The sequence below is a fragment of the Scardinius erythrophthalmus genome (genome assembly GCF_964197995.2).
Source record: "Scardinius erythrophthalmus genome assembly, chromosome: 6".
Taxonomy (NCBI): domain Eukaryota; kingdom Metazoa; phylum Chordata; class Actinopteri; order Cypriniformes; family Leuciscidae; genus Scardinius; species Scardinius erythrophthalmus.
Window position 1 is genome coordinate 307,169 of NC_138226.1, and position 15,332 is coordinate 322,500.

At 40.4% G+C, this 15,332-nt stretch overlaps 1 protein-coding gene across 1 annotated transcript in view; it reads left to right on the forward strand.

Moving 5' to 3' along the window:
* Window positions 1-2,037: 2,037 nt before the first annotated feature.
* dct (dopachrome tautomerase) overlaps window positions 2,038-15,332 on the forward strand; it is a gene marked incomplete at its 3' end in the record, with an annotated part of 14,693 nt that continues 1,398 nt past the window's right edge. Inside the window, exons 1-7 of the mRNA XM_081367895.1 lie at window positions 2,038-2,380; window positions 4,315-4,614; window positions 7,524-7,624; window positions 8,894-9,060; window positions 10,369-10,548; window positions 11,751-11,886; window positions 14,982-15,180. Coding sequence (XP_081224021.1) covers window positions 2,095-2,380; window positions 4,315-4,614; window positions 7,524-7,624; window positions 8,894-9,060; window positions 10,369-10,548; window positions 11,751-11,886; window positions 14,982-15,180 — 1,369 coding nt within the window. The 5' untranslated portion in view covers window positions 2,038-2,094. The remainder of the gene's footprint in view (window positions 2,381-4,314; window positions 4,615-7,523; window positions 7,625-8,893; window positions 9,061-10,368; window positions 10,549-11,750; window positions 11,887-14,981; window positions 15,181-15,332) is intronic.

Consider the following 15,332-nt stretch of genomic DNA (forward strand, 5'->3'; position numbering starts at 1 on the left):
AACGATGAGAAAACAAAAAACACTTTATGATAAGGTTTCATTTCTTAACATTAACCAACATAACCTTACAATGAGCAATTTATTTTTACAGCATTTATTAACCTTTCGTAATGTTAGATAATATAATCGTTCATGTTCGTGCATTAAATAATATTACCAGATACAACTTTTGGTCTTAAAAATGTATTAGTAAATGTTTGGACATGAACTAAGATTAATTAATGCTGTGGAAGTATTGATCATTGTTAGATCATGTGAACTCATGAAATCTAACTGTAAATTGTTCCACACTAGTTCTGTAATGAATGATGATTAGTCAAGACTAAAATGAGACTATATTAAAAATCTCTTTTATCTGAGTCCAGTTCCAGCTCTAGTTCGCATGTATTCTGCATCATTATTGATTATGAACTGATATAACACTGATCTCTGAGTGAGTGTGCTGTGAATCACGAGGCGTGTGATGTACTGTGGAATGTACAGAAGTAATGTACAGAAGTAATGTACAGAAGTAATGTACAGAAGTAATGTACAGAAGCATCTGATGGCCTCGGGAGCGTCTGCTTCATCACCGATGACTCCCGTGTGGATCAGACGCGTCTCCTCCCTCCACTCGTCCTGTGGAGAGAGAGAGAGAGAGAGAGAGAGAGAGAGAGAGAGAGAAGGTGCAGCTCCTCCAGGGTCAGTGATGAAAGCCTGATTATCCTCCAGTAGAGGCTGAGAGTCTGAGAAAGGCTTTGGCCAGTGACCCGACCAGTCACGAGAACGACCCGTAGAGACCCGGAGGAATGCAGAGACCAAACACTCCCCTCACTCACACACACACACACACACACACACACACACACACACACACACACACACACACACACACACACACACACACACACACACACACACACACAAACTATTTTTGGGTATAAATATTCGTGATAAGTGGGAAATCTGCACTTTTTCAAATTTTTTGGTTGGTCAAGCAAAATTAGCCATTTGGAAGGGTTATAAACTTGAAACGGAAGGACAAAGAGTTAATATGGTTAATTTATTCAAGGCCTCATTCTAGAATAAGATTAGAATATGAATTTAATTAAATGAATTTCAATCTCCTAATGTTTGAAAAGAAATGGTGTCTAAACAAAAGTTAGATTTTTATAGAAGGTGAAGATCACTTTTTTAAATGGTGATGGTTTGTTAAAAATTATATTTTTTTTACATGTTAAAACATTTTTTAATGGTGGAATAAATTCCTTTAAAAAGTTCAATTTAAAACTCAATTCAGCTCAGTTCAAATGAGCTTTATTGTAATGACTTGTACAGTATTGCCAAAGCATTGGCCATTTCACGAGCAATGAAGAAAATAATGATTATAGAACACATAAAATAAGAATAAATCAACTACATGAACACATTCTTTATAAACAAGAAACAAGTAATAAAAACTCAGTGAGTGTTTTAGCGCAATTTTCTGACGTCATGGGATCACAACACTAAGAGATAGTAAATCTTTTCCTGGATTTTTTTTGTGCGTTCCCGAGATTAGACCTTCCTTAACATAATGCCGAAAACCTGAAGTCTCTAGGTGTTCTGGTTGAGGAGTAGATAGAAGTGCAAGATTGGTGCGCACAGACAGAACAGAAATCATGAGTTAACAATCGCAATTTTGTCCGGTGGAAAATTGCGCTAAAAACATTTCTCAGAAATCTCTGTCTTGTTCCTGACTGAAACTGGATCATGAGTTATGCAGATAAATCTTTCTCAGCCCATAACTGCAGAAACACTCTGATCTTAACAATTATCTGAAGGAAAGCCACGTAAACTGTGGTCATGGATCTGTTTTATTTCCTCTTGAAGAGTTGAATCCATTGAGGAACAGGCTTTTTCCCTCTGGGTTTTTCCAGGCATTAGTGTCATGTGACGGCCACGGGACGGCCCGAGTAATCCCACCATACAGCGTATAAATCCAGTGATGGGACAATGAGCATGTCATGTGTGTAAAGACGGCATTATACGCGTGTAATCCTTAAACACACTCTGATTCTGTGTGCTTGTGGTCAGTAATACGCTGTGGGATCTGAAGCTGAAGATATTCCAGAGATGAGGAGATTGCTTGTGTTGGCTCTGTTCTGTCTGGGATGGATAAACCTGACGGAGGCTCAGTTTCCTCGGGTCTGCTGCACCGTTGAGGGAATCGTGTCTAAAGAGTGTTGTCCCGCGCTGGGATCCGACCCGGAGAACCGATGTGGAGTTCTGTCGGGTCGGGGAAACTGCAGTGACGTTCACATCGACTCCAGGCCGTGGGGAGGACCGTACCGACTGAGGAACGTTGACGACCGGGAGAAGTGGCCGACCAAATTCTTCAACCGGACCTGCCGATGCTTTGGTTTGTGTGAAACTAAATCATTTTAATTGTCTGTCAAATTGTAGGACTTGTTAATGACTGTTTACATACCTCTGCATTACATACCTGGATATCAACCTTAAATATATATTTTGATATGGATCAGAAGTCATTTTTTAGGGATTATATATTATATATATATATATATATATACACTACCAGTCAAAAGTTTTGGATCAGTACGATTTTTTATGTTTTTAAAAGAAGTCTCTTCTGCTCACCAAGGCTGCATTTATTTGATAAAAATTATATATATAAAACATTAATATTGCAAAATATGTTTTACAATTTAAAACAGTAACAGTGTGAATATAAAGTGTAATGTATTCCTGTGATCAAAGCTGAATGTTCAGCATCATTACTCCAGTCTTCAGTGTCACATGATCCTTCAGAAATCACTCTAATATGAGGATTTGATGATCAAGAAACATTTATGATTATTATCAGTGTTGAAAACAGTTGTGAACTTTTTTTTTTTCAGGATTCTTTGATGAATAGAAAGTCCAAAAGAACAGCATTTATTTGAAATATAATCTTTTGAACAATGAAAATCTTCCTGATCCAAAACCTTTAAATGGTAATGTATATATATATATATATATATATATATATATATATATATATTAGGGCTGTCAATCGATTAAAATTTTTAATCGCGATTAATCGCATGATTGCCATGAGTTAACTCGCGATTAATCGCATTTAATCGCACATCTTTTGATTTGTTCTAAATGTACCTTAAATTAATACTTTTCAAGTTTGTAATACTCTAATCAACATGGGCATGGATAATTATAGATGCTTTATGCAAATGTATGTTTATTATTGAAACCATAGTCAACATAGAGCATGAAGATGAGACATTGAAGATGTTTCAAAGGTCATAGATGTTTTTCAAAGAACTTGTTCATGTCTATTAGACACGTGTAGAAAGAACAAAGAAATACCAGGTTCCCATTCTCTTTCTTTGCACTGAGCAATTTACTAACACAAACATGTTTAGATTTTTGCATGACAGGGCAGCTCTTCTGAAAATGCTAAATGTACATTTAGCAGAATTATTACATTATAGTTTGTCTCTCTCTGTGCCTATTTTGATTTAGCTAAATTCTCCATAAAACTGTTTTCATTGGTATATTTTACTGTTTCTGTTGTCAAACAACGGAATGAATATGAAATAGTGACTGAAACGCGACCCATTAAGACATAACTAGCTCTCCCTTTCAAGATGTTAAGTTAATCTGCACAAAAATCCTGATAATCGAGCCGTCGTCTGATGAAATCAAATACACATACGATAAAGACAATATCTGTGCTCTGATTTCGGCTATACTTGTAAAATTAGAGAAGCAACATAATATCTGTGTTTAACTGAATTAAAGCGCTGCTCCTCCGCGCGAGACGCAGAGAAAGAGCGAGAGAGAGAGGCGCGCGCGCGTGCTGGGAGAGCAGTACCGGCGGTACCGGTAGATTCTCAGAAACTAAATAAGGTTTGGGCGCTTTTTTGAAGGGAAAAAATAGCCAAAGGGGTCTGCAATGTCGCTAGGTTGGCAACACGGTGTATCTCCATTTCTCCAACTAGGGGTTGGGCCACGGGTCAAACAGAAAATACGCGCTGCGTTAATCGCGCGTTAAAAAAATTAGTGCCGTTAATATGATTTTCCGTTAACGCGTTATTAACGCGCTAACTTTGACAGCCCTAATATATATATATATATATATATATATATATATATATATATATATACAAACCTATACTATAAACTTATATATAAATCTAAATGAACTTGTTTAAATTATTTTCAGGTATTTTAAAAAAAAATCAATCAAATGTGTCTGTATTTTGGGCTAGATTTGTAAATATGCTCCAAGAGATCAGATTATCCGCCATAATGAAGGTGTTCTGTGTCGATCAGGGAACTTCGCTGGCTATAACTGTGGCGAGTGTAAGTTTGGCTGGACCGGGTCGGACTGTGAACAGCGTAAAGCTCCCGTTGTGAGGAAGGACATTCTCTCTCTGGGCGCCGACGAGCTCCAGGAGTTCCTCAGTGTTCTGGACCGGGCCAAAAGCACCGTTCACCCGGAGTATGTGATTGCCACTCAGCACTGGCTGGGTCTGCTGGGACCCAACGGCACTGAGCCCCAGTTCACCAACATCTCCATATACGACCTGTTCGTCTGGCAACACTACTACTCCGTGCGGGACACACTGCTAGGTGAGGAACTAACTAACCCAAACCCTAACCCCACGCTGCTAGGTGAGGAACTAACTAACCCTAACTCGAACCCAAACCCGAACCCAAACCCCACACTGCTAGGTGAGGAACTAACTAACCCGAACCCAAACCCTAACTACTCCGTCCGGTACACGCTGCTGGGTGAGGAACTAACTAACCCAAACCCGAACTCCACGCTGCTAGGTGAGGATCTAACTAACCAGAACCCAAACCCAAACCCCACGCTGCTAGGTGAGGAACTAACTAACCAGAACCCGAACCCAAACCCAAACCCCACGCTGCTAGGTGAGGAACTAACTAACCCTAACTCGAACCCAAACCCGAACCCAAACCCCACACTGCTAGGTGAGGAACTAACTAACCCGAACCCGAACCCTAACTACTCCGTCCGGTACACGCTGCTGGGTGAGGAACTAACTAACCCAAACCCGAACTCCACGCTGCTAGGTGAGGATCTAACTAACCAGAACCCAAACCCAAACCCCACGCTGCTAGGTGAGGAACTAACTAACCAGAACCCAAACCCAAACCTGAACCCCACGCTGCTAGGTGAGGAACTAACTAGCCCAAACCCAAACCCCACACTGCTAGGTGAGGAACTAACTAACCCTAACTCAAACCCAAACCCGAACCCAAACCCCACACTGCTAGGTGAGGAACTAACTAACCCAAACCCAAACCCTAACCCCACACTGCTAAGTGAAGAACTAACTAACCCTAACTCGAACCCAAACCCGAACCCAAACCCCACACTGCTAGGTGAGGAACTAACTAACCCTAACTCGAACCCAAACCCGAACCCAAACCCCACACTGCTAGGTGAGGAACTAACTAACCCAAACCCAAACCCTAACCCCACACTGCTAAGTGAAGAACTAACTAACCCTAACTCGAACCCAAACCCGAACCCAAACCCCACACTGCTAGGTGAGAAACTAACTAACCAGAACCCAAACCCGAACCCCACGCTGCTAGGTGAGGAACTAACTAACCAGAACCCAAACCCGAACCCCACGCTGCTAGGTGAGGAACTAACTAACCAGAACCCAAACCCAAACCCGAACCCCACGCTGCTAGGTGAGGAACTAACTAGCCCAAACCCAAACCCGAACTCCACGCTGCTAGGTGAGGAACTAACTAACCTGAACCCGAACCCAAACCCCACGCTGCTAGGTGAGGAAATAACTAACCAGAACCCAAACCCAAACCCCACGCTGCTAGGTAAGGAACTAACTAACCTGAACCCAAACCCAAACCCCACGCTGCTAGGTGAGGAACTAACTAACCTGAACCTGAACCCAAACCCAAACCCCACGCTGCTAGGTGAGAAACTAACTAACCAGAACCCAAACCCGAAACCCACGCTGCTAGGTGAGGAACTAACTAACCAGAACCCAAACCCGAACCCCACGCTGCTAGGTGAGGAACTAACTAACCAGAACCCAAACCCAAACCCGAACCCCACGCTGCTAGGTGAGGAACTAACTAGCCCAAACCCAAACCCGAACTCCACGCTGCTAGGTGAGGAACTAACTAACCAGAACCCAAACCCGAACCCCACGCTGCTAGGTGAGGAACTAACTAACCAGAACCCAAACCCAAACCCGAACCCCACGCTGCTAGGTGAGGAACTAACTAGCCCAAACCCAAACCCGAACTCCACGCTGCTAGGTGAGGAACTAACTAACCAGAACCCAAACCCGAACCCCACGCTGCTAGGTGAGGAACTAACTAACCAGAACCCAAACCCAAACCCGAACCCCACGCTGCTAGGTGAGGAACTAACTAGCCCAAACCCAAACCCGAACTCCACGCTGCTAGGTGAGGAACTAACTAACCTGAACCCGAACCCAAACCCCACGCTGCTAGGTGAGGAACTAACTAACCAGAACCCAAACCCAAACCCCACGCTGCTAGGTAAGGAACTAACTAACCTGAACCCAAACCCAAACCCCACGCTGCTAGGTGAGGAACTAACTAACCTGAACCTGAACCCAAACCCAAACCCCACGCTGCTAGGTGAGAAACTAACTAACCAGAACCCAAACCCGAAAACCACGCTGCTAGGTGAGGAACTAACTAACCAGAACCCAAACCCGAACCCCACGCTGCTAGGTGAGGAACTAACTAACCAGAACCCAAACCCAAACCCGAACCCCACGCTGCTAGGTGAGGAACTAACTAGCCCAAACCCAAACCCGAACTCCACGCTGCTAGGTGAGGAACTAACTAACCTGAACCCGAACCCAAACCCCAAGCTGCTAGGTGAGGAAATAACTAACCTGAACCCGAAGCGCTGGATTAAAACATCAACATTCCTCAAAGAATGAATCAGAAACATTAAAAAACAGAAGGGTGGTTTCATTTCACACCTTTTCATTTTTCTCCATCATTCATAGCCAATGTTTTATAGTCACTGTTATGATTTCAGTGAAGTATAAAAAATAAAAGGAATTGTTTATTTGATTACATTTTGAAAGAATAAATTATTCATGTTTTACGCCTTCATTTGATCACCATCGGTTTTGACGATAAACTTTTATTAAATCTCAACTCCAGAAAAAGTAAAACACAGAATTTCTGAAATATTTTGCATTTTAAAGGACCCTGTTATTGTAAAAAAAAAAATATATATATTGAATTGTTTTTATGAAATTTTATGAAATCAGTTGATTAACCATTAACCAACTGATTGACCATTAAAAATGGTCGAGGTAAGGGTTAGTTTAAAAAAAACTAAAATTGAGTTACTAAAACATTTAAACTGGAGGGGGAAAAAAATTAATTTGGAGAAATACATTTATTTGATTGAGCCCTACTAATGTACGTCTGTACGTGGTGTCTGATGTGGTTATGTGATTATGATATTGACCTGTTTCTGCTGGCAGGTCCAGGGCGTCCTTTCAAAGCCATCGATTTTTCCCACAAGGGTCCAGCGTTCATCACCTGGCACCGATTCCATTTGCTGAGCCTGGAGAGAGAACTACAGGTCAGAACTACACTAGCCCTAACTCCAGGTCATATCTACAGTAATCCTAACTCCAGGTCATATCTACAGTAATCCTAACTCCAGGTCATATCTACAGTAATCCTAACTACAGGTTTAGAACTACACTAACCCTAACTACAGGTCAGATCTACAGTAATCCTGACTACAGGTCAGAACTACAATAACACTAACTACAGGTCAGAACTACAGTAATCCTAACTACAGGTTTAGAACTACACTAACCCTAACTACAGGTCAGATCTACAGTAATACTGACTACAGGTCAGAACTACAATAACACCAACTACAGGTCAGAACTACAGTAATCCTAACTAAAGGTCATAACTACAATAATCCTAACTACAGGTTTAGAACTACAGTAATCCTAACTCCAGGTCATATCTACAGTAATCCTGACTACAGGTCAGATCTACAGTAATCCTAACTAAAGGTCAGAACTACAGTAATCCTAACTACAGGTTTAGAACTACAGTAATCCTAACTACAGGTCAGATCTACAGTAATCCTGACTACAGGTCAGAACTACAATAACACCAGCTACAGGTCAGAACTACAGTAATCCTAACTAAAGGTCAGAACTACAGTAATCCTAACTACAGGTCAGAACTACAGTAATCCTAACTACAGGTTTAGAACTACAATAATCCTAAATACAGGTCAGAACTACAGTAACCCTAACTACAGGTCAGAACTACAGTAATCCTAACACCAGACCGGGAAGGGTCTACGAGCCGGGACTCAAACTCGGGTCGCCCGAAGCACAGCTACACTACATGTCAGTGCACTTGCCCACCAGGCTATCGGCACCGACTCAGTTTGATTCATTTTACCAACTATATATTTTTAAGTTATAATGACTTACAATCAAATTAATCATTGAAGCACGTTTTACAAGAAAATACTATTTTATTCTTCCAACTTCAAAATTCCACGTCTAATTCAATGCATTACTTGCCGAAACTGTGTAATTAATTGTGAAATTTACAAGCAATTTCTGAGTGTAAATTGTTTCCACACCCAGTTTTTTTTTTTTTTCAGAATACTTAAAAATGTAGACAGCAACAGAACTGAAGTTTTAAAGTCAAACTAGGTGCATTTAACAATTAAAGACTATTGTTAAGTACATACTCTTAATGTGTATGTTTAAATTTAAACTTTTATTCTGAGAAATATTAGCTAGAATCTAGATTCCTCTTGGGTGAATCCAGCAGTAAGACAGAAGGAACTGGTGTTTTCTTGCCCTCTCAGAAGCTCACGGGTAACGAAAACTTCGCTGTGCCGTACTGGAGGTTTGCGACGGGTCGTCAGGAGTGTGACGTGTGCACAGACGCTCTGCTGGGAGGACCACACCCCGGGGACCCGTCCCGAATCAGCCCTGGATCCCGCTTCTCACGCTGGCCCGTGGTGTGCGACAGGTGCGTCTCAGAGGATAACCAGTCAAACCACTCAACTCTGCTGTTAGAGACATGATCAGATGTTTCACGTCTGTGACACGGCCTTTTGGAGGCTCTTAAAAGTGTGAAACGGACTTACAATCTGGAGTAGAAGATCATATTGGATTATTAAGAAAATAAATGGTTCCACTTTATTTCAATAGTCCACTTTAGACATTCTACTAACTATAAGTAGCTTTGCAACTACATGTCAACTAACTCTTATTAGAGTATTAGTAGACTGTCTACTTTTCCCTACTTTTATTGTTTTTAAATATTTCTGTGTAGCTTTATTTATTTTTCAGTTTTAGTAATTTTAACTTAATTGCTGATGCAACAGGTCTAATTTTTTCCTCTAATATTTATATATTATTTCAGCTTTAGTTCACTGACTGAAACTGTGTTTAGTACACAATGACACTGAAACAACAGAAGATGAATTTGATCCAATCAACAATGATTAATGACTCAACATATATGCTTTAACCTCTCAGTTATACACACAATGGCATTCAGACAATTATGCATACAATAAAGAAAGGCACAAAAAGTCGGGGAAACTTAATATTCATCAATATTATTGATCTCCTGCACTGACACCATTATATGAGAACTGAACTGAGCTGGACGATGACATCTCGCTTTTCTCCAGAGCGGCTATATATATAAATGAACTAAATCAATAACTTTTTTACAGCAAAAATGAACCATCACTGAACTTACTTAAGCTGGACTGTGATGCTATTTGCTTCTAGACAAACTTTGTTGCATTATTTTGTTGAAACTATTTGTATTGTAAAAAGCACTATATAAATAAAGGTGACTTGACTTTACAAAATACTCATCCAAAACAATTCCAGTAGGAGTCATCTGTCATGATTAGATAAAACCACTTTTAAAGACAGAAAAAGGCTTTCTTTTCCTACAACACGACTGACTCCTGGGTTAGGTAGGCCTTAAGGTAAATTGTATTTATCGTGCAATTTCTACACAAAAAAAATAGTTTTTATGTGCATATGATACGCACTGTAAACCCCTTGGTTAGGATTAGTGGTGTGGAGTACGTGCATGTTACACGCCATAAAGTGCGTATCATATGCACCCGTATACAATTTTTTTTTTTTTTTTTTTTTGCGTAGAAATTGCACGATAAATATAATTCGTGCTATAGATACGCACTTTCATGAGATCGGGGTGGAAGTGCACTTACTTCTCAGTAGAATAAAACACTGTCATGCGTTCCTGCTCCAGAATCTCGTCCTGACGTTCTTCATCTTCTTCTTCCTCCAGTCTAGACGAGTATAATCGTCTGGTGACCCTGTGCAACGGCACTAGCGAGGGAACACTACGCAGGGGACTCGCACAGGGCACGAATGTGACTCTCCCAACCATGAGTGACGTCAGAAGCTGCCTGAACCTGCGAGAGTTCGACAGCCCACCGTACTTCACCAACTCCAGCTTCAGCTTCAGGTGATCCCGCAAACAGGCACTATTCTGTCTCTCCACCATATTAGTGATTTTCAACCAAAATCTTAACCACAATACGAGTAGGGGAGAGCAGGGCACACACTAACGGGTCAAATACTTTTAAATAGGCTACTGCATGACAAAACTAAAGTATTTACTAGTTGCCATATCAACACTATATAAAGAAAAAAATACACTGAAATCTTTGGATGATATCACTGAACATTTAGCGATAGCAACAGTACATTTATTTGGGGCATGTTGTCACAACTATGGTATTCTATTCTACACTTTTATGAATACTAATGAGAAACCATGAGAAAAAGGTGAATATAGAATGAGAGTCCATGTTCAGAAATTATTCATTATTATTATGTTTTGAAACACATAATATAATATAATTAATATATATATTATGTGTATATATATTATACACATTTATTATGTGTATATATATTATACACATAAATATAAAATATATTTATACATAATATAAAAACAGTATAGCTGTGTTTTGCGGTGTGTTTGTTGTCAAACTCAAAAATTACTTTATTGTTAATGATTAAAAATGTCATTGTTTTATATGAAAAAGTTATTTACTGTATTTTATTGAGAAAATATTTTAGTTTGTCTTGTATATTTTTTTATTAGATCAGATAACATTTGAATCAGTCATATGGTCACGTTATAATGAACCTATGGGGCATGTTGTCACATTTCACTTCCACTCTTTCGGGGGAAAAAAGTATACACTGTATTAATGAAACAAAACTACATAATTGTAGGCTACTAGACATGTGGGAAATTAATGCAGGAAAAATAAATAGGCTACTCTGAGCCGTAAGTAGTTTTGCACAAACTGCTCTGAAGAACCGCCGCAGGGCCAGTGTTCGAGCGCGGCCGAACCATCGCCACTTTCCCAGTTCACAACTTCAAGTCTTGGGTCGGCAGCGTGACTGTAAGGTTTCCCAGGCACAAAAGGGTAGTGTGGGAGAAACGAAGCTTTTCAAAGCTTTGAATCAATTGAACCGATCGCTTCGCAAAATGATTCACTGTTTCGAAGTGTTCAAAACGCCCCACACTGGTGACCCCTGCTGGTCAGAACAGGGAAATGCAACAAAAATTCAGGCCAAACATGCATAAAACAACCTGTTACAAACCCATTGCAAACGCTTTCTACAAACCCTAATGTTCTCTCTCTGCAGGAACGCTCTGGAGGGATTCGACCGGTCTGACGGTGAACTGGACTCTTCGGTCTCGAACCTTCATAACCTCGTGCACCAGTTCCTCAGCGGGACCAGCGCTCAGTCCCACTCCGCTGCCAACGACCCCATATTCCTGGTAATACAACAATCACATTCAATAAACACATTCAGTCTGTCTGAACTCTGATCCTGATCCAGACACACGTTCTCTTACACAGAGGTGGAAAGTAAAAGTGCAGATACCTTAGACTTACAGCAAAAATTACTCCATTTTACAAGTCCCCAATTTCAATAGGATTAGAGATAAAAGTCTTAGAGTATCTGATTTTAACCGTACTTAAAGGGATAGTTCACTTTGAAATTAAATTTTGGTATGTTTTAGCTTACCTCAAGGGCATCCAAGATGTAGGTGTCTTTTTTTCCGCAGTAGTTTCAATTTTGATATTTTTAGGTCAAACCGTTCTTGTCTGACAGTCATTTAATGCAGGTTAGGGCTGCACGATTTGGGGAAAATGTCATATTGCGATAATTGAGGTCAATATTGCGATTACGATTGCGCTATGCGATATAATAAACAAATGGTTTCATGAGTCAACTTGCTTGGTTCTCAAGGAAAATAAATGCACACACAGATTAGTGATAATCAGCCTAAAGAAAAAAGTTCTTTAGTCAAGAGCAGTGAGTGTTTTTCTCTGTTCCCTTTGTCCTTTGATTAACTTTAGCAACAGATTTTTTTTTATTGCATTTTAACATGAACAAAACATAATTTGCATACAAGAGTACATATAACCATACATGTCAGGGGTAAAGAAAAATAATAAGAAAAAAAAAGAAAAAAAAAAGAAAAAAGAATAACTTTTAGCTACAGATGTAATTAGTGGCTACTGTGTACTATCCCTTTAAGACCAGCCGCTGTCAGAGACACGCGCCTCATTCTTTCACGAGTCATCACAACTCTTCATGTTCATCATAAGACTACTGTTATGAAGACACTCGACAAAAAGACATATTGGCATAATTGTGTGTGTTATTGTTCGTTCAAGCTCGAAAGAGAACTGTATTCTGTCATGCTGTTTTGTGCGCACGATATTAGCGCGAGTCTTTCTGTCCGTCACAGTCAGACATTCACAGGCAGCGCGTTCATTTTGGCATACATGTGTGTTGTTCGTTCTACTGCGAAAGAGAACTTGATACTGGCGCGAGTCTATCTCTCTCTGTGTGTGTGTGCAGGGCCGGCTCTAGCCCTTTGGTTGCCCTAGGCAAGATTGAGTTTTTGCGCCCCTCCCTACAAAATTCAAATATTTAAGTTCTTTTAGTTCTATCTCAAATAATAAAATATTAACAGTTGTTTCTGCCATTTCTATTCACCTTCAAAGTAACTATAGCTGGCAAACTATAGCTTAGTGACAGCAATGAAACGTCCAATATTAGGTGATGTAGGCTACAATACCAAGTAAATTTATTTCATTGGACACCTTAATAGCTAAGATGAGAAGACTTACTCTATACTGAGCTTTATTTTTTATCTTCTTCCTTTCTCCGTTTTTGTCCCTGTGCACCAGAGGTTTAGACCGCTTCAATTTCGATCAACGCGCCAGCAGCTGAGCACTTCCCTAACGTAATGTAACGCAACCCTCCCGCCCCCGCCCATCCAGAAATGGTCGACAAAAATCATAAATTCAATCTAATAATCAGGTTGACAAGTAATTAAACGTGTGGTTGAGGGGGCGCCCTTTGCCCTTTGATCATGTTTAATAAACATGTTTTATTTCGCGTTTCGTTCTAATTTTATGATTAATATGGGAAGTAGATAGGGCGACAGTGCGTCCGCGCCCCCAACACATTTGTCGCCCTAGGCAACCGCCTAGTTCGCCTATAGCAATCGCCGGCCCTGTGTGTGTGTGTGTGTGTGTGTGGAGGACATTCACAGGCAGCTCGTTCCAATATGTATTATCGCACATGAATGGTTTAAAAGCATTTGCATTAATAAGTGCGTTAACAGCTCTAATTTGTTTATTTAATATAAAATCGCAACATTTTGCGTCATATAATTGCGTAGGCTTGACATCGCGATTGCGATACGATTAATCGTGCAGCACTACTGCAGGTCTATGGTTACTGTCTCAAAGAGCATGCACAGAGTCCAAATTAAAACAATTCCCTATCGTCCAAATTAAAACAATTCCCCATCGTAAGTACACATTGATGGCCTAAGACACGAAACGAGTGGTTTGTGTGAGAAAACGAACAGTATTTATATCGTTTTTACCTCTTGTAACACAGATATAAATACTGTTCATTTTCTCACACAAACCACTCGTTTCGTGTCTTAGGCCATCAATGTGTACTTACGATGGGGAATTGTTTTAATTTGGACTCTGTGCATGCTCTTTGAGACAGTGACCATAGACCTGCATTATATGACTGTCAGACAAGAACAGTTTGACCTAAAAATATCAAAATTGAAACTACTGCGGAAAAAAAGACACCTACATCTTGGATGCCCTTGAGGTAAGCTAAAACATACCAAAATTTAATTTCAAAGTGAACTATCCCTTTAAGTATTTGACTCAAACTGAACGTAGGCTCAGAGGTGAACTAGTCCTCAACACCCAAGAGACATGCAGAGAGACAAGACACAGCTGATTCGTGAGGAGAGCGATCACTTTTATTTTCTAAAAGCTAAATAAAACTGAACACCTCAATATTGCAATAAATCAAGGTCATAACAACAGCCTCTGAAACGTCTACAAACTCTCAGGTCTCTGTTAAGCTCAAGTGCACAAAAGTAAACCAATATCCTTCAAAAAAGAATCTTCAATATAACAGATAAATAAAATACTGTCAAGTAAAATGAAATAGTCAAAGCGTACTTGGTTTCGGCCTCATCTCATGTATGAAACACTGCGATTGAACAACTCATGCACTCACATTCACGTAACGCCGTGAGTTTGGGTGAGAAAGGGCGAATCACACAGATATAGTTCCTTCAAAGCCCTCAGACGACGGCATCGCTTGATGAACTGCAGCAGAAAGGGTCAGGTGTAACTACAGAATATAACGAGTAATTGCATTACTCTTCACAAATGTATTAGAGAGTAAAAAGTACATATACTTGTTCAAAAATGTAGTCAAGTAGAGAGTAAAAGTTGCGAATATCTTTGAGACTCAGTACAACAAAAAGATTGTTGAGTACAGTAACTAATTACCGTGACTCGCTCCGGCCCACAGGTTCTGCACTCCTTCACCGACGCCATCTTTGAGGAGTGGATGCGGCGTTCCCGGGAGAACGCCAGCTTCCCGGATGAGATGGCCCCGATCGGACACAACCGGCATTACAACATGGTTCCCTTCTTCCCCCCCGTGACCAACGAGGAGATCTACGTGGCGTCTGAAGCGCTGGGCTACTCCTACGCCATCGACCTCGAAGGTAATCGTGATGTTTGCACACAGTCTGTCATCATATCCACTGACCTCGACTGTCCGGCTACAGAGAAGACCATAAGCTCATGAAAGCACTGTAACGATGATGATTAATCAGCTCATAATCATAATCATGCATTTAAAATAACAGAAACTGGT